The 20581-nt window shown below is 52.2% G+C and overlaps 1 protein-coding gene across 2 annotated transcripts in view; it reads right to left on the bottom strand.

Annotated features, from left to right (window-relative positions):
* Nucleotides 1-1720: 1720 nt before the first annotated feature.
* LOC111152573 (CREB regulated transcription coactivator 3) overlaps nucleotides 1721-20581 on the bottom strand; it is a 97979-nt gene continuing 79118 nt past the window's right edge. Inside the window, exons 9-15 of one of the 2 annotated variants that reach the window (XM_022511060.1) lie at nucleotides 20185-20234; nucleotides 15111-15328; nucleotides 12523-12821; nucleotides 7722-7901; nucleotides 7553-7633; nucleotides 6147-6249; nucleotides 1721-5567 (exon numbers count right to left, since the gene is read on the bottom strand). In XM_022511060.1, the coding sequence (XP_022366768.1) occupies nucleotides 5362-5567; nucleotides 6147-6249; nucleotides 7553-7633; nucleotides 7722-7901; nucleotides 12523-12821; nucleotides 15111-15328; nucleotides 20185-20234 (1137 nt within the window). In that variant the 3' untranslated portion in view covers nucleotides 1721-5361. Of the gene's footprint in view, nucleotides 5571-6146; nucleotides 6250-7552; nucleotides 7634-7721; nucleotides 7902-12522; nucleotides 12822-15110; nucleotides 15329-20184; nucleotides 20235-20581 lie in introns of both variants that reach the window. The other variant, XM_022511059.1, reaches the window with a different exon arrangement.

Raw genomic sequence — 20581 nt, forward strand, 5'->3', positions numbered from 1 at the left:
TACTAAAGGTTTGTGCCTCCAGTCTTTGGAAGGATAGCACATTCACGCAACAAATACTACTTATAATAATTGACATTTATTGAATGTTTACCATGTGCTGGGCACGATTCCAGGTCCTTTAATTGTGTGAGTTCATTGTAGTGGTGGGGTGCTTATTGTCCCATTTTATAGATAGGAACACTGAGGCACACAGGTAACAGTAAAATTCATCACTCTTGACTTGTGAGGGCAGGTAGAGGCCATGTCATGGGCTGGAGATGAGGAGGGAGCCTGATGGGAAGCTCCTCCAGGCTGAGTAGAGAGAGTATGGGGGCTGAGACAGCCCTGGGACTTGGGCTAGGTCTGAGAGGTGAATGGGGAGGAGGGTGTGGGATGGCTCACGTCCAGCATTTGTGTCAGGAAGGAGGCTGTAGTGTGAGACAGAGCATGCAGGGGTGGGAAGTTAGAGAATGTTTACTGAGCACCCAAGTGCCAGGCATGGCTCCTGTCCTCGCAGGCCAGAGCCTCGTGGGGGAAGGTCGGTGTCAAAGGCCGATTCTGAGTGCTTGCTGGTGCACAGACATCCACAAAGGACAAGGGCAGCCGGCGACACGGCCTGGAGTGCAGGTGAACCTGAGCTAACAGGCAGAGGGGTATGAGGCTGAAGGTGGGGGTCGTCAACTTGGAGGACTGGACAGTTGATCTGAAGAAGACGGAGGAGGGTACATGAGATGGACGTGTGAGCCGAAGGAACAAGAAGTGGGTTTACTGGAGCCAAAGAGAGGGTTTGGGGGGAAAGTGAGTGGCCATAGGGCTCAAGGGTCAGGAAAGAGGCAGGGAAGGGGCAGGAGGAGGACTGGAGAGGTCTGGGGGTGTACTGGGCAGAGAGGGTGCTGGGCTGTGGATGCGAAGAGAAGGGAATGAGTAAAACATGAGCAACTCTTCCAGGAGGGAAAGCAGACAAGGTTGTGGTCCAAGGAAGGAGAAGCCGGGTTGAGGAAGGGTTGTTTCCTTCTGTTTGTTCTTCGCAAGGAGGTAACAAGGCATCTGCATGGGCTGATGGGTAGAACATGGAGAGGGATGAGGTCTGGGGTAGGCAGGGCATCCTTGAAGGTCAGTCACACATGTGGCGAGCGAGGACTAGACAAGGTTGGGGGAAGGTGCCAGGAGGGACAGAGATTCGGGACCTTTTGGGAAAGGGGACAGTATGGACAGTGGGTGGGAAGCCAAGGGAGCTGCCCCCAGGGGCCTGGAATTTCTGGGCCTGAGGAGAGAAATGAGAGTGCTTCTGGAGAGGTCTGGACCCCTTGGCATGGCAGGAGAGGGTCAGGTCAGCAGACAGCGTGGGGTTGCTGGTTTTCTCCTGTGGAACCCCCAGCAGGGAAAGGCCGAGGCTCAGAGCAGGAGGAGGGCTGTGATGCTGTTCGTGGAGGCCGCTGGCCCAGTGGGCTAGGCCAGGGAGAGGAGGGAAGCCAGGAGAGGACAAGGAGGCTGAGAGGGGGCACCACGGAAACTCTCTGTGGGGTCAAAGGGCAGGGTGTGTGTGGACCAGAGTGGACTCAGTGGCTCAGGAAGTTGGGGTCAAAGATGGGAATTCTGAGTAAAAGTTCGGAACAGTCACCTTTGTGACAACCCTGGGTGTGGCTGATGGGTCTGAAGGCAGCATGGCTGTGGGAGGGGAGGGGACAGGCCCGGGAACCCTGAGGGAGTGGGGAGGGGACAGGGCTGGGGCAGAAACAAAGCCAAAGCCCTTGGTGAAGAGGGGACGGCTAGAGGCCACTACAGGGCAGCAGAGCGCTGAGGGAAGGCGCATCCATGGCCTGAACCTCAAAAGGGGAGGTGTGTGAGGTGAGGGCTGGAGCAGGGGTCTGGAAGAGGGGCTGCCCGTGGGTAGCAGGAAGTGAGGTGCTGCCAGGCTGCCCTCTGTCCTTGGTCTCCTTGGCTTTGAAGGAACCCTGTGCCCGGACATCTTTCTCTATAGTTTCTTGGACATGGGCGCAATAGCACGTGTATTAACAGCACTTGACAGGTGGGTCCCGGGCAGGACCTGCCAAAGCCAAGGACCAGAAGCCTGCCTGTGGGCCAAGTGGCACTAGGGGTGGGGGGCATGGGGACAGCTTTCCACCAGTTCATCTCACCTGATGCCGAAGAAAAACACCAGGTGCAGATACAACCTTATTGTGCTGCTTTTAATTACGAAAGATGTAAAACGACATATTATAAAACTTGGGAGCTACTTTATACAAATTCCAATCTTTAAATATCTTTTTTAACAGGGTACCTGGGAGTTAGGGCACTGGCAGGAAGTCTGATTAGTTGCTGTGATGGTCCCACCGCAAAGCGAAGGAACCACCGTGCGTAACAGAGCCAACGAGCGAGTCAGAGTCGGAAGGGTCTTCAGATACGCAGGTGGGCTGGAACCCACGAGGCTTCAGCTCGGCTAATAGACAGTAGACTCAGGAGAAATGAAACAGGACAGGGGAGAATTTATGGTCGTCGAGACGTGATCAAAAAAATTTTTCTCCTAACACCATGTGTCCTAAAAACCACAACTGTACGGAAAGAAAAAGTAGAACACAGGTAGGTTTTTAGTTCTATACTGTTTAACTGCTAGTAAATGAGAGTAGTATAGCCGTCGCTTTCTTGTAACAAGACTAAATATTGGAAGATCGTTTATTCTGATGCACGTAGCTGCTTCAGAGGCCGAGGACCACGCCTGGTTTGTTGTAAAGGCAGCAGTGAGGGCAGACTTACCCGCTGAAGGTCAGAGTGACACCCGCCCATGGGTGTCCTTGATGCCATGTGAGCAAAGTGGGTTGGATAATGCCCAAAACCTTTTCACAGGAAAAGACTGGACCGGCAGACCTAAGGACAAATTTAATTCAGTGCTAACCTTACTGTCATTATATGCCCCCTGGGACACTGCACCGTTCCTTGGGAGCCTCCATTTCCATGAGTCACTGGGAGAATGCCCCGGGGTCAGTGTTCTTCATTGTGTAGGTCCCGGGACTCCTGCTGTGCAGACAGAGCTGGGACCCCCCATGCCACTGACCCCCCTGGGTAAGGCTCTGTGCAAAGAGTGGGTTATGCTGGGGCCTCCACTTAAAAAACAAAACAAAACAAAACAAAACAAAACTTCTACCATCAGCATCATTCCCTGTCTGAAAGGCCAGGTCAGATTTGGGGGGGCCTCTGACCCAGGCAAGGCAGCGTGGAGCTAGCTAGCTTCATTCTCGGCACACCAGGGAGCTATGTACAATGACAAGGAAAGGGCTTGTACTTGAACAGCGAGAGTCACTCCCTCCTGAGAGCCTCAGGATAAAGGGATCTGAAAACTCCCCTGGGACTGGGGCTTGGAGCTCAGGGGAGGACCCTGGCTGGATTTCCCAATTCAACAGCAGAGATCTGGGGTGACTGTGAGGCTCAAGACTTGGGCCCCACAGAGGAAGCAGCAGTGGCGTGCCATCGGGGTTCTTTGAGAGACTGGAGATAAGGCGATCCTTCTGGAGACAGGAATGGGATGAGGTCTGGAGAGGTTAACAGCCCAGCATGCCGTTCTAGACTCTTCTTGCCATGTGGCACTGACCCGTCCGATTCAGCCCTATAGTAGAGCCTTGCTTCTTTGGGCGGGGGCAGACTAGCGAGCTTCAGCCACACTCCTGGGGTCTCCTGGAAGGGCAGTGGCTGTCCAGGCAAAAGTTCCAGCATCCTTTATCTCTCCTTCAGCACTCCTGTCCTCTCCGTCCCGTTTTTCCGTGCCCACACCCCTCCCCAGAGGTGCTCTTCGAACCCAACTGTCAGGCGTCTGGTTGGGGCTAAGCAGAGGAGGGAAGCGGTGCTGGAAACCCAGTCATGCTAGTTTATGCGAAGGTACTGATGACTAATGACGGCTTCATGAATTAGGTCTTCATTTTACTGTAGATTTTTTCTTCAACTTCAAAGAAAAAATCTCCTTTAAAAGCAATTTAGAACAAAACATGGATCTGAAAGGGAAGATTTTTTCAGGTGGGGGCCTGGCTGGGATCCCCGAGGTCCCGGCACTGAGCCCCGAGGCCTCAGCGTGCCCCGTCATCCTGGCCGCGCTCCGAAGACAGTCTCCACCCGCCTGCCCTGGAGAATCCCCTTGAGGAGAACGGGGAGCGGTATCACCGTGGAGCTGGTCTCCCAGCATCAGAAGCTTACTAAAGTGCAGGCCTCGCTTCACCACAGGCACAAGTGTTAGAAAGGCTGAAGCTCCGGGATTTGGCAAGGAAGGGGACGAGCTGAAGATGGGACTGCCGGGGCGGCCGGGCACATCCATTCACTTCTCCATTCCTTGTTCACACCTTCGGGGTGCAGCTCCACAGCATCTCCCGGGGCCCACACCTGCTTGCTGCTAGGTTTGGAAAGAGTAAGGCACAGTCCCCGCGCTCAAGGAGCTTACGGGCTAGTGGGGTTCCAGGAACACTCCTGCTCCACAGAGAAACAGCCTCCCACTGCCGCTGTCGGCGACCGGAGAGGCTGACTCGTCCGGCTTCCCCGCAGCCAGCTGGCGGAGAGGGCGGCCCGCACTGGTCGGGAGCTCGTCTGGAAGACATCGTGGGTCTGGAGATGCTGCCCCCGCCACCGAGAGGAAGCCCTTCTCTCTTCAGGCTCATTCATCATCGGGGGATTTTTTTTTTTTTCAGTGACTGAATAGAACAGTCCTCCTTTTCCCCTTGTCCGCAGGAAAAGGTGTCCTGAAGCAGCAGAGAGATTGCATACTTGGAGAAAACAAATGAGCATTCACTTTGCTTAACTCAAATCTGTTCTTGACATCGTGGTAAAAATTCTTCATGTTGGAAGTAAGGCATCGGGGTGATCGTGGCGCGTCCGGTCCACGGCGGGCGGCTGCCGGGCGGGCAGGCGAGAGCGGGGAAGGCGTCGTGGAGCTGCGGGGCCGCGGCTGGTAGCCGAGTCAACCCCCGAAGGCCCGCAGCCCCTCAGCGCCTTGCAGGCCGGGCCGGATCTTCAGTGTGGACTAAGTCAGTGGTTCTGGTGCTGCACACGCTACCGCAGCCCGTGGCACACTCTGTTCTGCTTCTATGCGCCGACAGACTAGACAGCCGGTAAGTAGATGTCCTGGTCCTGGTGTCGCCCCGCCCGAGTCGTCGGAAGCCCCGAGGTGGCCCACCTGTGGCTGCATCATCGGGGCCGCAGGCCTGAGAGGCAGCGCGCAGCTCTGTGGTCTCCAGTGAGCCACGGGGTGTGACCGGGCCTCGACGGAACGCTGGGACTCACGGAACCGGCTGCTTCTATGCCAGAAACCCAGGACCGCTCCGGCCCAGGGGGTGTAGCTGGCTCCATGCTGTGCCGCTCTAGTTCCGCTCCTTCAGCAACACATTCTGGCCCATTCCATCCTGTTCACAGTCGGTCAGCTCGAAACGTCTCTTCCACAGAGGGGTCAAGCAGGCCCATGCTGGAGTCACTTAGCATGTTGAGTCCGTCCAGGCTCAGGGGTTCAATCTGGAGCTCTTCTTCCAGTGGAAACGGAGTGTCTATGTTCAGGCTGACCTCGGGCATGCCTGCCAGTGCACTGCTGAGGTCCTTGAATAGACTGGTACTCGAGTCTTCTGGAAGGAGCAGTGAGTGGGAAAAACAGTGCAGGTTAGGAGGCATGTACAGACGACAGCCCCACAAACGCTGGCCCTTTACCTTCTAGCCAAGACAGCGATGGCCTACATCCCCCCCGCTGCCACTCCCAGGGTCCAGGCAGGACAGCAATGGCCCATGTGCCCCCAACACCCAGCATCGAGGCAGAATAGTGATGGCTGGCATGCCCCCCCACTCCCAGCGTCCAGGCAGCACAGCGATGGCCCACATCCCCCTCACTCCCAGCGTCCACTCTGCTCTGGACTCTACAGTCTTTTCCCTCAGTTCCACCACTCCCTGTTTTTGCAGGTTTTCTCCCTTTGAGCAGTTGTCAATCACTAAAGCTAAATTCTTAAGAACAGGCTTGGATCCCTGGGCCCTTTCCCCACTGTTAATGGTCTCTGGGGCCAGATACCTGCCTTTCGAAAAGCTAAAGTTGAGCCGGGGGACTTTCACTGCTTTGCTTTATAGCATGTTGTTTAAACTCTCTTACAATGGTGATCTGTGAAAACACAGCAAAATACAGACAGCAGAGCTGAGGGGTGGCCCGCACTCACCTGTCAGGACGGTGTTGGGGAAACTCCCGCAGCTGGAATACAGGTTTGGTCTCAAATGAAACGAGTCCTGTGGTTCTCGGGGGCCTTGCTGCGCCAGGGGCACCTGGAGGCATCAGAGGACACACAGTAAGGAATGACCTCTGCTTCCCAGGCATGAAGGACACAACACGCTCCCAGAGCAAAACCAGACATGGAAACTGTCTTGGGGGCCTTCTCTCAAGGATCCCACACAGAATATTCCTCTCAGGCAGGCAGGTGCTGGGGTGGAGGAGAGCTCCCTGAGGCGCAGTGTGGGTAACTCGTCTCTGCTCACACACAGCCCGGCCCACTAAGCCATCCAAGGAGACACCAGCAGTCATGGTCTCTGTGGCCCTCTGGTCTCACACACCCTTCCCTCCCAGCCACACCGAGGCCTTTGGAAACACCATCTGTGGGAACCCCTCCAAGGCTCTATCTATAACCAAGGAAGTGTTATGACCAAGGGGCTCTTCTGCCCGTAGGTTTCTGGGAAACGGAGGCCGGGAGACCCTTTCCCTCTTATGCTCAGAGGGAGGAACCTCAGGCCCCTCTCCATGAGAAAGCCTCTGGGGGACTGGTGAGAACTGGGGCCTATCTTAGGTGCCTTTGGCATAGTAATATGCCAAACTATTGTTTTAAATCTTACAAAAATAGGCATTTCTATCATTTTTCAGGGAGATATTGACTCATCTAAACTCAACGGGCTTCTTCAGAAAACAAGGAGGCAGAGACTACTGGTTTATGCCATGAGTCTTCACCGTGGCCCACTCAGGAAACATCTGTCTTTATTTTACTGTTGTAATTATTAAGATCTGTAAAATGCTCAAAACCCTTCCTTCTCTCCTTAATCAATCCTAGAACCCAATCCATACTTAATGGACACTACAAAATCTAGAGTTATTTTAAATGGTCCACATTAGGGAGAACCTACAAAGCAAAAGCTAGGGGTCGAATGAAAGTATCTTAGGGAGGGACGTCTGGGCCCACCTGGACTGAGCTCCCCTGGGAGGCCACACTGAGCTGGCTCCGGCAGCGAGGCCTGTGGGCTGAGCCCCTCCTGCATCTCTGTCTCCTCTGCAGGACAGACCTGTGGACTGCAGTGGTCCCTTCCTTCTGAGCCATTCTACAATTCTAGAACTGGAGTGTCACCAGAAATGTGCTACCACTTGTTCAAACAATTCTTCTGCAGAGGCCGGACACCAAATAAGGCAGCCAGCACCAGGACTCTAGGGCTAGGGGACACTGCAGGGTCCCTCAGCCGCTGGGCACATCTGAAATCTGGGCCATGGGGTACCTGGTCTGTTTGGTGTGGGGGGTTCTATGCCCTGAGCAGCCTGAACGGTGTAGGTGCTGCTCCGAGGAAGAGGCCTGACTGGATGCCCGCTCACCTGTTGAGGGAAGGCCGGGCCTGGCCTCATGGACTGCTGGTCAAAGCTCACATCTGGGAAGAAGTTGGTCAAAGATGAACCCTTCAGGGAATAAGGAATAGAACGTTTAGCTTGGAATTTGGGGCAAGGTAAGTGTTCCCTTCTGACCGGTGTCCTGGCTAGGACCCACCTGGGCTGTGAGGAGCGGGAAGCCAGATGGAGGCAGGGATGAGGCGGCCTGGGGCTCCTGGGCAGGGGGCTGCTGTAGGAGGGGCTGGGAGAGGTCCTGGGGGGCGGGGTAAGGGGGTGGTGGGGACACTTGAGCTTCCGTGGGCAGGAAGGAAAGCGGGCTTCGATCTGAGGACACCATCTGCAAAACAAAGCCTCTAGTTAGCTTCGATTGGAGTTTCTAAGTGGTAAATCCTTTAAAATTAGGAGGTGTCAAAGTGAGGGAAAAGCGTGAGTCCTTCCCCGGGGTACTCTGTGCTATGCTCCCCAAAGCCTACGTCTTACTTCTGCTCCTTCAAAGTGACCTTAAATCTCACTTCCCCACCAAACATTTCCTATTCAACAACAATTTCTATTGTCTTAAAACACAAAACACCTGTCAATTTAACCAGTGTCCTCAGTGAAAATCATGTGTTTTGTTTTTTTTTGTTTTTTGTTTTTTTTTTTAAGTCATACCTTCTGTTTTTTTTTTTTTTTTTAAAGATTTTATTTATGTATTTGTCAGAGAGAGAGAGAGAGAGAGAGCGAGCACAGGCAGACAGAATGGCAGGCAGAGGCAGAGGGAGAAGCAGGCTCCCTGATGAGCAAGGAGCCCGATGTGGGACTTGATCCCAGGACGCTGGGATCATGACCTGAGCTGAAGGCAGCTGCTTAACCAACTGAGCCACCTAGGCGTCTCCATACCTTCTGGTTTAAGATGGAAGATTGGAGGAAAAAGAAAAAACCAAACATAGCTCTGTCTCCCAAGCCTCGACTAAAAACATTAAACAACAGGAGACATTAATGAACAATACCTTGAAAATAATAAGACTAAACAGATAATAAACAGCACAAGGACAGAGATCATGGCAGGGAAGAAAGTGGCAGCACAATCTGGAAAACGAAAAGCGACAGATAAGCCGTGACTGGGTCAGCAGAGCTGAGAAAGACAAGAGGAGGCTTGTAGTGGGAACAAGCCGAGAGGAAACCGGACTTCCATCACAGGGTCCCTACGGGGCCTGCGGGTCAGCAGTGGGTAGGGGGACGAAGAGCCAGGAGGAGGCACGGTTAGGGTTCACAGCTCTTGCCTGCGCGGAGACTGGGGGGCGGCACGCTGGAGAGGGCAGAGCTGAGGGTCTGCGGGCCGCACACAGCAGCGCACGGTGGGTGAGGCGCTTGCTGGAAACATGGGTTCAAGCGAGCTCACCACTCAGTCTTGAGGCCTCCACCTTTCTTTCCCACCCTGACTCTCAGGAGGCGGCAGTCCAGGGATGCCAGCATCCTCTGGAGATCGGACCAGCTGGAGAGAAAATCCTGAAACTCAGGGCGCCCGAGGCTCCCCAGGGAAATGGCTGAGCCGGGTCGGTCTACAGGGAGGACCACGCTCAACAAGCCCGCCCATCTACGCAGCTTCTGTGCCCTGTGCTTAAACATGAGCAGAGTGCCAAAAGTCACCAGACTGTGAGGAAAGCCTGTGAATGGAAATCAGAGACCAAGGCAGACATACAAAGAACAGGAACTTGGAGAAGTCCATGCGGGATGAAATTGTCATGAAAAACAAAACTGTCAGGTGCCTGGGTGGTACAGTTGGTGAAGCGTCTGCTTTCAGCTCAGGTCATGATCCCAGGGCCCTGGGATCAAGTCCTGTATCAGGCTCCCTGCTCAGCAAGGAGTCTGCTTCTCCCTCTCCCCACCTTCTGCCTGTGCTTTCTCTCTCTCGCAAAAATAAATAAAAAATCTTTAGGAAAACACCAATTTATTATACTATTTAAACTATAAAAAATCCTTGTTAAATCTGTTAAAAATACATAAAAAATATTTACGATGTGTATCTCTACATACATTTTTTTTTTCAAAGTGGGGATGTGGATGAAACAAGATTTCAAAAATGTTAATTGTTGAGGCTGGATGACAGGTATAGAAGGATTTGTTCAATTATATTCTCTACTCTTATGCTACATGGAAAACTTAACGTTACAAAAAAAAATTAAAACACAAACTAGAATGAAAATTACCACTGAAAACCTCAGAGAGATGAAAAAAATGATATTGCATCCATAGGACGAGTACAATGCTATAAAAAGGAACACTCACTCGGAGGACAGAAGGGAATTCTCGGGAATTTAAAAGGATGAACTCAGAAATGAAAACTCGACGTAACAGTGGGAAGATAAAGGTGAGAAGCTCTCCCAGACAGCAGGGTGAAATGATTAGGAGAGAGAAGAGAAGGGAAAAAATAGGGTATGAGAGGGAAAGTATGGGCTGTTCAAGATTCAACAATAGGTGTTCCAGAAAGAGCGCACAGAGAAATCAAAGGGAAGAAACCATCCAGGAAAATAATTAAGGAAGACTTCCCAGAAATGAAGGATGATAGGAGTTTCCAGATTGAGGAAACCCACCAAATATCCAGACTCATGTGACCCTGAAGCTTCAGAACTCTGGGAAATAAAAAGAAGATCCTACAAGCCTCTAGAGGGAAAAAAGGACATTTTGTTCAAAGTATTAAGAATTGGAGGGGCGCCTGGGTGGCTCAGTGGGTTAAGCCTGTGCCTTCGGCTCAGGTCATGATCTCAGGGTCCTGGGATCAAGCCCCACATCGGACCCTGCTTCCCTACCCCTCTCTCTGCCTGCCTCTCTGCCTACTTGTGAGCTCTCTCTGTCAAATAAATAAATAAAATCTTAAAAAATACATATATTTAAAAAAAAAGAATTGGAATGGCACTGGATTTATTATTAGCAACTCTAGAAACTAAAAGGCAAAGAATTAATACTTTCAAAATTTTAAGAGAAAATTATTTCAGATTTGAATTCTGTATCTGGCCAATTATGAGCTAAATGACAGGTAGAAGGAGGACATAGTTGAATCATGCCAGGCTCACATAGCCTTCCTCGGAAATCTACTGGAGGGCTTGTTTTTTTCCCTTGTTGTTTTGTTTTGTTTTAAAGATTTTATTTATTTATTTGAGAGATCGAGCAAGCGCACAGGCAGATGGAAAGGGAGAAGCAGATTCCCCACTGAGCAGGGAGCCCTATGCCACATGGGGCTCAATCTCACGACCCTGAGATGAACTTGAGCTGAAGTCAGATGCTTAACCGACTGAGCCACCCAGGCACCCATGGAGGGCTTGTTTTTAAATCTACTGAAAGGAGATCTACCCGACTCCAAGAGGTGGAGTTGGGATAAGAAATACATACATAGAAAACCAGACTAACAAAAAAGTAAGACATTTATTAACTCCCAGGAGAAAAATATTTTCCATTTTGTTATTTCATGGCATATTAAGTGGTTCAACTCTGCACTATTATAACTGGGAAAATACTAAACACTGAATATTGCTCTCATCAAAAAACAAAGCACAGTGTGAATGAGGAAGAAACGTGTGGGTGGGGTTTGGGGAGAGGTGAAAAAGAACCATATCCTAATGGTAGGATATCATCAGAAAATACCTAACACTAAAAATCCAGAACAAAACAAGCATGAAATAATATGGTTATACCAAAGAGATTAGCTAAAGTGTTGAAGGCGCCATCTCTAGGGAGTGAGAAGTACAGGGAGTCGGGGAGGGGAAGACAATGTTATTCCATAACAAGCCCTTTCAAACTGACTTATGAAACTATGTGCATGGAGAACATTGATTTTTTTAAAAATCGTAATATTAGGCAAACGAAAAAAATGGAAACATCTGGAAAAGGATGCTCTCTATGCCTACAGCTCTCCTTAAAATGTAGCTAGAAAGCAAGAGTAACATTTTTTACATCCTATAAAATAATCTTGCAAAAGAAAATTAAAGGCAATCCAGTAACATAAAAAGAACCATTAAAAAAAAATTATGAAATACCCTCTCACCCTCTCCCGAAAGGGATTACTCATGTTAAGAGTGAGTAATGACTAGATCTGCTAAGTCCTTCCGTTGTGTTCTGTCAACTCTTGCTAAATCATGACTCATTTATGGCGAGGTGGGGAGTAAATGATGTCACAGTGTATCTAGGGAGGGACCAATAAGTTGAAAATATATTCATTGATGATTATAGTAAGAACCACCCTAAGTGCTCAGAATAAAAACAAAGTCAACAAGACAAAAATATGATGTTTTGACATCTGAATTTCTGTAACAGGCTTGTGATTTCAAAATGTGCCTTTCTCCTTTTCTTTTCTCCTTCCTTCTTAATTTTTGTCTTATTTTACTTTTTAATCTCTATACTCAACATGGGGCTTGAACTACGACCCCAAGATCAAAAGTCACATGCTCTACCCACTGAGCCAGCCAGGGGCCCCAAAATGTGCCTCCTCCTGAACAGACTTCTTTGGGTCCTTCTGTGGAGGATCTTTATTATATCCCGATCATGCCATGAGCAGTAAAAGCATGGCTCCTCACATCTGTAGGCGTGATTAGGGAAGAGGTCTCACCCAATACCAAAGCTTCAGGGAGGTATTAAAGGTCTTTGGCTTTCCCCCGTGGCTTAAAATACTCACAGACTCAGTTACTGATAATTTTCCACACCCGTGTTAAAGCCCCGGCCTGGTCTCCCGCAGCCACAAAGAGACGCAGCCACAAAGAGACGCGTCTGGAGTGTTCTCCACGCCCTCCCAGGCCCCAGGCCCAAGGTGGTTGCTTGCCCACCAGCGATCATCACAGTAGACACGGGAGGACACGGGTAGGGCTTCCCGAGGTATTCACACCTGCTCCCCCCCGATCTCAGGGGAGACCTCGAGGCCTCATCTGCTGAGGGGACCCTGATCAGGCCCCGCATGCCTCCCCGTCGGACCATGGCTTGGCTCTCACCTGCACCGCGGGATATGGGTTCAGGGGGCTGGTGGCCGAGAGCTGCCTGCTGAAGGCCGGCTGTGCCTCGGGGCCAGGAGAGAGCGTGAGCGGGCTGACGGGGGGCTGCCTCCGCCGGGCCGGGCCGCTCAGGGCCGTGGTGGACAGGGATGGGTTGCTGAGGGAAAAGAGCCGGAGGGAAGGGTGAAGGGCAGAGGCGCTGGGGGCGGACGTCTGCGGGTGGCTGTTCAGGGAGGAGGACAGGGCCGTCTTATTGAGCGTGGCCTGGATGGAGGGGTTGCTCCGAGAGCTCTGCAGACCTAGGGACAACAAGGGCACAGGTCACTTGCGGTAACTGCAGGACAAAGCTTTCATTTTCCAAAGACTCAAGAACACTTAACTTCCTTCTATCGGTATCTGATGCTGATTCTGTGAGTGGGGCAGCTCTGGGGTGGCTGTCCTCCTGTGCACAGAGTGGAGAAGGGCTGCGCCCACACTGAGGGCTAGTGGCAGCGGGGTGACAGGGAGTCTGACTCACGAGGACACGTGTACACAGCCACCTGGGCAAGAGACCCCAGGGCTGTGCACACATTCTGTTCAGAGCCCCCCAGTGCCTCTGTCCCGGCACCCTGCCCGGACCCTCTGCTGCCTTTCACTGAGAGTCACAGCTCTGGGGCGCTGCCTCGGGGACCCTGAAAATACCCTGAATGCCCCAACAGTCACAGGAAGGGACTCCCCTCTCATGTCTCCTGTTTTCTCTGTTTTTCTGGCTCCTGAAAAATTGTTCGTCACAGTCTATTCCAATGCATGGAAAATGAAGTTTTTGTTGGTGCTCTGCTTTATTTGGGGGGAGGGGCTGCGATTTTTAGCTGGAGTCGGAGAGTTTGGGAAGGGCATCTCCATGACACAGGCTGCCAGGGCACAAGCCCTAGAAGGCCGGGGACCATGTCCTGTGTCCTGCCAGAGCCTTGGCACCGGGCCAGGCACGGAGTGGCTTTGCTCTGTGACTTAATGATGCTTCTGTGTATCTCAGAAGGCAGTGCCTGTGTTTCAAAGTTCAGCCCATTACTCTGGGACCAGCAGCCCGGGTGTGTACAAATGCGTGTTCTTTTCTGTTCATAAAAAACCAAGTGTTCGATAAGAGTTACTACAATGGAACAAGGACAAAATAAAGCTTTTTTTTTTTTTTCCCTGGCAAATGATTTTTCTAAATACAGAAAAGAGGTCTCTGGTAAAACCCTACGTAGCTCCACGGAAAGCCCAGTGGTCCGCTGACTCGAGCCCCAGTCAGAGCTAAAGACGTGAGCTTTGGTTAGGAAACAAAGTCACTCATTCAGAAGGAAAGCTCAGACATGTTTGTATGCCTTTGTTCACCATGCATTTTAAGGAATGCCTAGAAACTATAAAACCTTGAATCCAGTTCTGGACAAAATGATGTTTTGAGGAAAATAACACTGATAAACACAGGATTTTCAGTTGAAGTGAAGCGTCAGAGGCTGCCCTGGAGAATGCCGGCTTCCCCAAGACCCCAGGAAGCTAACTGCCCATGTTGCGTTATTTGTGTGACCTTGGATGTCCTTGTTCACGCAGAATTCACCAGGACACTTGAAAGAGCAGCAGGATAATAAAATGACCTAAGTGAGTAAGTAGAGGTTATCTCTAAAATTAATTCTTCAAACCTAAAATCATGTGGGACAATGGCAGCAGCTTCTGCAAGCTTTAGAGAACCTTCCAGATGACTGCTATAAAGGGGACCTCTGTCAGGTGAGTGGTGGATTCTGATTTGCATGGACAAGTCCTGCTGAACCCAGAGTGGAAACCAGCAGGCATGTCCCCCACTGGCGGACCACCACTGGGGACCCCTTCCTAAGGAAATGGTCCACACCACAGCTCTTCGGACCCGGACAGCCAGGGACTGGATCGCAGCCCTGGGAGTAAGAGACCAACGCCCGCCTCAGACATCGACAAGGGCGTCTGTCGAGGTTCAGGTAAACATGGACAGGTTTCAACATGGGGTCTGGGCTGTGGGCGCTCACACATGGTGCAGGAAAACCCAGGTCACACCATGGACAGCATTCATACAGCCTCATGCGGACCTTTAAGCGCTTCTGAAAATCTGAACCAATAAACTGGCAGATTCCTATTTACTATGCGTATCTCTGGAGTATAAAACAGTTTCATCATAGCCAGTATAAATGTTCTAAAATTCAAAATATTCTCTTCTGAAATCCGGTGGGAAATGAGAGGGTTCTACAAAGACAGATGTAATGATAAACCATCGTGGCATGTTCATAAGCGCCACTAATGTTATTCAGTAAACAGGGCATGGAATGGACACTTTCTTCTTGGCTTTTGCGTCTTGCTCTCCAAGTCCCAGGACACCTGGGCTGCTGAAGACAATGAAGGAGGAGGTCTAGCAGAGCGTTCCAGAGCTCATGGAATCCAGCAGAAACAGACCAACGGGAAAAGTCAGCAGGGTCAAGAGCTCCAGGAACAGGTATGTTGCTATCTCTAACTCAGATGAATCATTCTCACTCACTGGGACCACCTGTGATCAAGCCACCGGTGCACATACATGGGCACATCCTCACTGAGTGGGGCACACTTACCAGAAGAGCTCCGTAGGCCCAGGTGAGTCATGGCAGCCGGCAGGTTGCCCACGCTATTCCCCACACTCATGCTACCGAAGACGTGGTCGCCGGTGTCCAGTGAGGCTGGCACGGGCGCGGAGTAGTGGAGGTTGGTTAGATCTGGCAATGACCCCCCAGTGTTCAGGGTCCCCAGAAAGGGTGAGAGGCCTATGTTTTGACCGTTGTGTGGAAAAGCACTGAAAAAAAGAGAGAGAAGTGTTACTTTCTGAAGTGCATTTGGTGGCTAGGGAATAGGAGAGACTTGTCAGGGAAAGGCTGTGGCATCGGACACCCAAGTCCTTACAGAAGCTGAGACTCTGCCGCATTCTGAGGACCTGCCTCCTCGGCTTAACTCTCTGGAGAGCCTTACCTGTTCAGTCAGACTAAGGACGTCATCAGTCAGACTAAGGACGTCATCTATGCCTACTCTGCAGGAACATTTTTCCAAGACCAGATCAGACGATGGGTGTAAAAGTTCGCTGAAAACCATAAGGCCCTATATAAAACGGGAGGTACTACTTTGTATTTGCACGCTTCTTTTTCCAGATTTTAAAAGTATCTTTCCTGCACACACACACACACACACACACACACACACACACGTCTCTGCATCGAGCAGATACCCTCCAAGATATATTTAGTTACAGTTTTCATCAATTTTAAAGTGAGAAAGGGATGTTAGCATTCGCTCATCTGCTGTGCGCCAGGCGCTGGGCTGAGCTGGTGCTACAAAGACCAAGGAGCCGAGCGTGTGGGTTCGCCGTCAGGCCCGCCCCTGACATGTGAGGTCTGCAGCGAGAGTGCGCGTGGAGGCCCACGTACCATCTGTTTACGCGTCTAAAAGTTATGAATCAAATTAACACACCCTTAACTGAACTATGTTCTATGTTTCTGTCCTAACAAATGACACCTCCGTAAGAGCCTGGAAGGCCAGATTCAAATCCAGAATCCTCCGGCTCCTGGAAGCTCTGCCCTGGGACATACGGGAAGTGGCCGTCGTCCTCAGTCTGCCCCAGCCTGCTCCGCAACCACAGGGCCCCCACACAGCTCTCCCAGCCTACTGGCCAAGCCCTGGCCATACTCTACGTCCCCCCGACTGCATCCGTCAGGAAGGTGATGTGGTCCCCAGTGGCCCCTTGGACTCCAGACCCCATGGGAAGGGGTCTCTAAAGTGCGGGGCTCTGGGAGGGGCCGCCTAGCCCCGGTCTGTGGGGCACTGCTCTTGGGGTTCATGGGTAGACAGGAGAGACAGAACGGTGGTAAAGCAAGCATTTGCGATGTAGAAGGAAGCATGGGGCCAAGGCTGAAGGGGGTGGGATGATCATTAGGGACCAGAATTGCAGGACCTGCTGGGTTGGGAAGGGAACACTTTACCAAGCATGTGACAGGGTGCTCAGGCGTCAGGGAAGCCTGGAGTGGCCAGGGTGTCAGGGCAGAGCGAGGAAGTCAGGGTGGGGAGCAGGAGATGAGGTAGGAGGGGAGAGAAGTGAGCAAGGGTAAGACGACATGCTGTTCTCAAGAGTCTGGATCAGGGGCCGTGGGAGGTAGGGAGCCCAGTGTAAGCTGGAGAATGACACTTCAGAAATGCCACTGTGGTCACAGCTTGGAGGACGGTGTAAGGGAGCAGAGAGTGAGGCAGTGATGGCCCAGGTCTGACCCATGAGGCTGAAGAAGAGAGGAGCTGGAGGAAGGAGACGCTAGCGGGGAGCGGGGGAGGGTAATGGATTCCACCGAGGGCACTGCTGTCCAACAGCACCTCCCAGGGACTAGCCACGGGCATCAGGGCCACAGGAGACTCAGACAAGGCAGGGAGACAGCCACATGATACAAGTCTGTAGTGGTGTGAGGTGTGGAGGGGCTAACCAGAGGGCTGGGGGGCTTCCTGTAGGGCTCCTGGGCTGAGTTCCAAGACCCAGAGGGTCTAGGTGGGAAAACCAGTTCAGGCAGAGTTCACGGCATGGGCAAAGCAGGGAAGCATGAAACCACACAGCGTGCCCGAGGAATTTAGATACAGCAGGAACTATGACAGGAAGGTCAAGTTCAGGAGAGGTGGTGGTGAGGGAGGCGGGACTGGACAGGTAGGCAGAGAGCACATGAGGCTCCGAGTGACAAGAAGCCAGTGGAAGGTGGGAAGCAGGAAAAGACATAATCCCACTGAGGACAATGTGGCTAACAGATGGGGGAGGAGGACTGGCATATGGAGCAGAGCCTGGCAGAGAGGTGAGTGGTGGCTGGTGCGGCTTGGTAGTCAAGGGAGACAGAGCAAAGACAGAGCGTGGGGACTGAGTCGAAGAGACAGAAGGCACTACTGGAGAAGGACTCCCGACTTTCCAGCATGGGGACGCTGAGGTGTATGAGCAGACTGGGGTGGTGGGCGTGTGCTGTGGGGATGACAAGGAATTCTGTCTTAGACACCGAGTTTCCATAGGACAAGAGGACGCGTAAAGGGACGTCTCCTGAGGACAGCTCCCTTGGAACAGTGCGGCTGGAGGCCAGGCCACGGTGGGCTGCAGAGTGGACAAGCAGTCACGGGAGAAGCCTCAGGAGTAAATACTCTTTCCAAAGTGTGGCTAAGAATTCTGGAAATGAGCAGGTAGGAAGTAACTATAAGTAACTACAAGGGAATGCAGGGCTAAGGAAGGATTTTTTCTGCGCAAACTCCTTAGTGAGTACATTTAAACACAGAGAGAAAACCTACTAGGGCAGACAAGGCTGAACACCCAGGGGAGGGCAGGACAGGCAGGAGGGAGAGGCCTCAGAAAGGCCAATGTGGACAAGGACCAGGGAGTGGGTAAGGCGGTCAGCCTTGGCCAGGAGGACACCTGTGTCTCTGAGACCACGAGGAGAGAATGGCCAGAGGAATCCGGGCCAGGAGGGAACCTGAGCCTGCCTCCCTGGGGACCTCCCTCTTCCCGGTACAGGTAGGAGGATGGACGGAACTGGCAGGTTTGGGAGGACGTGGGGAAGAAGGAAAGGTGTCCAATTTGGCGGATGAGGAAGAAAGATTTTGGTTGTAGAAAAACTGAATGTGGTACTTTGTCTTTCTGATTGGCTGGATGTAGGGGAATGGTTATAGCGTCAAAGGTCAAGGACTAGAAAAATGAACTTGAGAACCCAGGGTGGCTCACCCTGACAGCGGACAGGCTCTCTGACTGATGGGCAGCAGGAGGGAACGAAGGCAGAGGGAGGAAGCAGAGAAGACAGGGTCCATTGGCACAGAGCAAGGACGGAGAGTCGCTGGGGCTGGTGGGAAGCCGGTCACTGGTGACATTCAGAACAGTTTCTCTCCGGTTGAGAGAAACACAAGTTGTAACTTTCCAAACACGCCGATAGCCTGCTGGCATCCTCTCTTGAATCTGGTAGGAGGCAGGTAGTACTATCCTGGGTTCAAAACCTTCTGATGACTCCTATCTTACTTCCCATCCGCGGCAAGTGACAGCGGCCTCCTTACTGTCCAGGCACTCTCCTGCCTCAGTCTCTACCCTTGCTGTTTCCTCTGCCAGGGGCCCCTTTCCCCTTCCCGTCCCCCCATGTCCTAGTCACGGAGCATCTTATCAAGAAAGGTCTCGCCTATCTTACCCTGCCTTCTCTCTCTTCATTGTGCTCACCAATACACGACATATTTGCCTAGTTGTTCCTGCCTATCTCTGTCCGCTAGAGCATTAGCTCCTGGAAAGCAGGGGTGTGACCACTTTGTTCCCAGCTCTACCCCAGCACCTGGCATTAGGGGTCAATAATACCAGAATGGGTAAGAGTCACTGACTGGAATTCCAGCTTTAAACATAAGAGCAAGAGGACAACACTTGGCATCTGAGAAACTCCTGCTTTAAAGCTCTGGTAGGGGAAGAGGGGGCAAAAATACCGCACCCCGTTCTGGAACACAGGCCTCTGGAGCCCCGATCACTCAACTGTCAGGGTTCTTGAGGAAAACCTTAGCCCTCTCTGTGGGGACGCCCCACAGAGTGGGGTGTCCCGGCGGGCTTTCTAACTTTTTGGAGAGAAGGTCAGTTCTCACCCCAGCTCAGCGGACTGGCCATCACCGGAGTTTATGCTAAGCAGCTGAAGAAAGGAAAGCAGGGCACTCCCTGAGGAACGGCTGTCAAAGGCCCCCAGGACACTGCTGGGGAATAACATTCAAGCAGGGCCTGAAGCAGATGTACTGTGTCCCCAGGCTGGCTGATGGGTGTGCTCGGCCTCGGGAGGCTCGTGCAAGGACCCTGTTCGCAGACCATGTTCTTCCGGCCCCGGAAGGCGGGGCTGCTTCCAAGCTGGGTCCGGTTTCAGCAGTGGCAGCGGTGAGCGCGCCGCGGTGACCAGCCTCGGGCACGCAGCTCCCTCGGGCCCCCCGGGGGGTCCGGCCTCTCTGAAGGAGGTCCTTCCTGGCAGCTGGGGTCCAGGAGCAGCAGCTCCTCCCCGGCGGGCCCCGCTGTGCTCCCTGAAACCCACCCCCTGAGCAGCCGGTGCGGCGCCCGCGGACGGTGGGGCGACATGACCCCCTCAGCTCCTCACCTGTCCTGTGTCCCAATCTCCTCAGTGCTTCTTCCCTCACGAGCGACCAGGCCGCCTTCTGCAGGCCGCCTGCCACCTTGCAGGGAGCAGAGCCGCGCAAGGACACTAACTAATTAGCGGTTTCATAAGCACTTTTGGTATTTGCCAATTTTCCTTGACTCGCCTTCTGCTGATTTTTAAAAACTGAGGTAAAATCTACCTGCCGGGAGGTTTCGCACGTCTAAGTGTGAGGCTCGGCAGCCGGAAGTGTGCAAAGACACGCTGTCCGTGGGCGTGTGTGTTCACCGACGCTGGGCTGTGCTCTTCTCAAGTGTGTTTATGGCACTGTCGCTTGCTAGGGCCGTTCGGCCACTGAATTACTTAAAACAAATGAAATACGACTACCAGCGGGAGCTGCTCTTTTCGTGAACGTTCAGCTGACTTCCAAGTTACACCTAACAAGGGAAGTTGCTCGGATTTTTGGGACAAAGTCCCAAGACTTTCCTTAGGGACAACGTTGGGGATAGTCAGTCTCTGAGCCTTGAACAGGAAGAACATGACTTACTTGCCGCCTCCAACATCACAGGATCGAGGGCGCCCTGACAGGGACTGAATCTGGGGAGAGACATAAAAAACCTGGGATTACTCACTGTAAAGTCAAATTCAAGTTTTTTGAAAGTGTCTTTGTAAGTGTCTTGGGCTCCCAGCACGGTAAGGAGCACTCACACAGGGCAGCCATTTCAGTTCGGACTGGACTTTTCCTGGCACAAGGGGGGCATGACATTAGTGAGTTTTCTTAATTTCTGCCTTGTTAATTTTTCTCCTAGGTGAATACTATTTCCTTCAAAAAAGCCAATGTTTTGGGGTGCCTGGGTGGCTCAGTGGGTTAAAGCCTCTGCCTTCGGCTCAGGTCATGATCTCAGGGTCCTGGGGTCGAGCCCTGTATTGGGCTCTTTGCTCAG

This window comes from Enhydra lutris, unplaced genomic scaffold (assembly GCF_002288905.1).
Source record: "Enhydra lutris kenyoni isolate GAN:26980312 unplaced genomic scaffold, ASM228890v2 scaffoldscaffold29, whole genome shotgun sequence".
Taxonomy (NCBI): domain Eukaryota; kingdom Metazoa; phylum Chordata; class Mammalia; order Carnivora; family Mustelidae; genus Enhydra; species Enhydra lutris.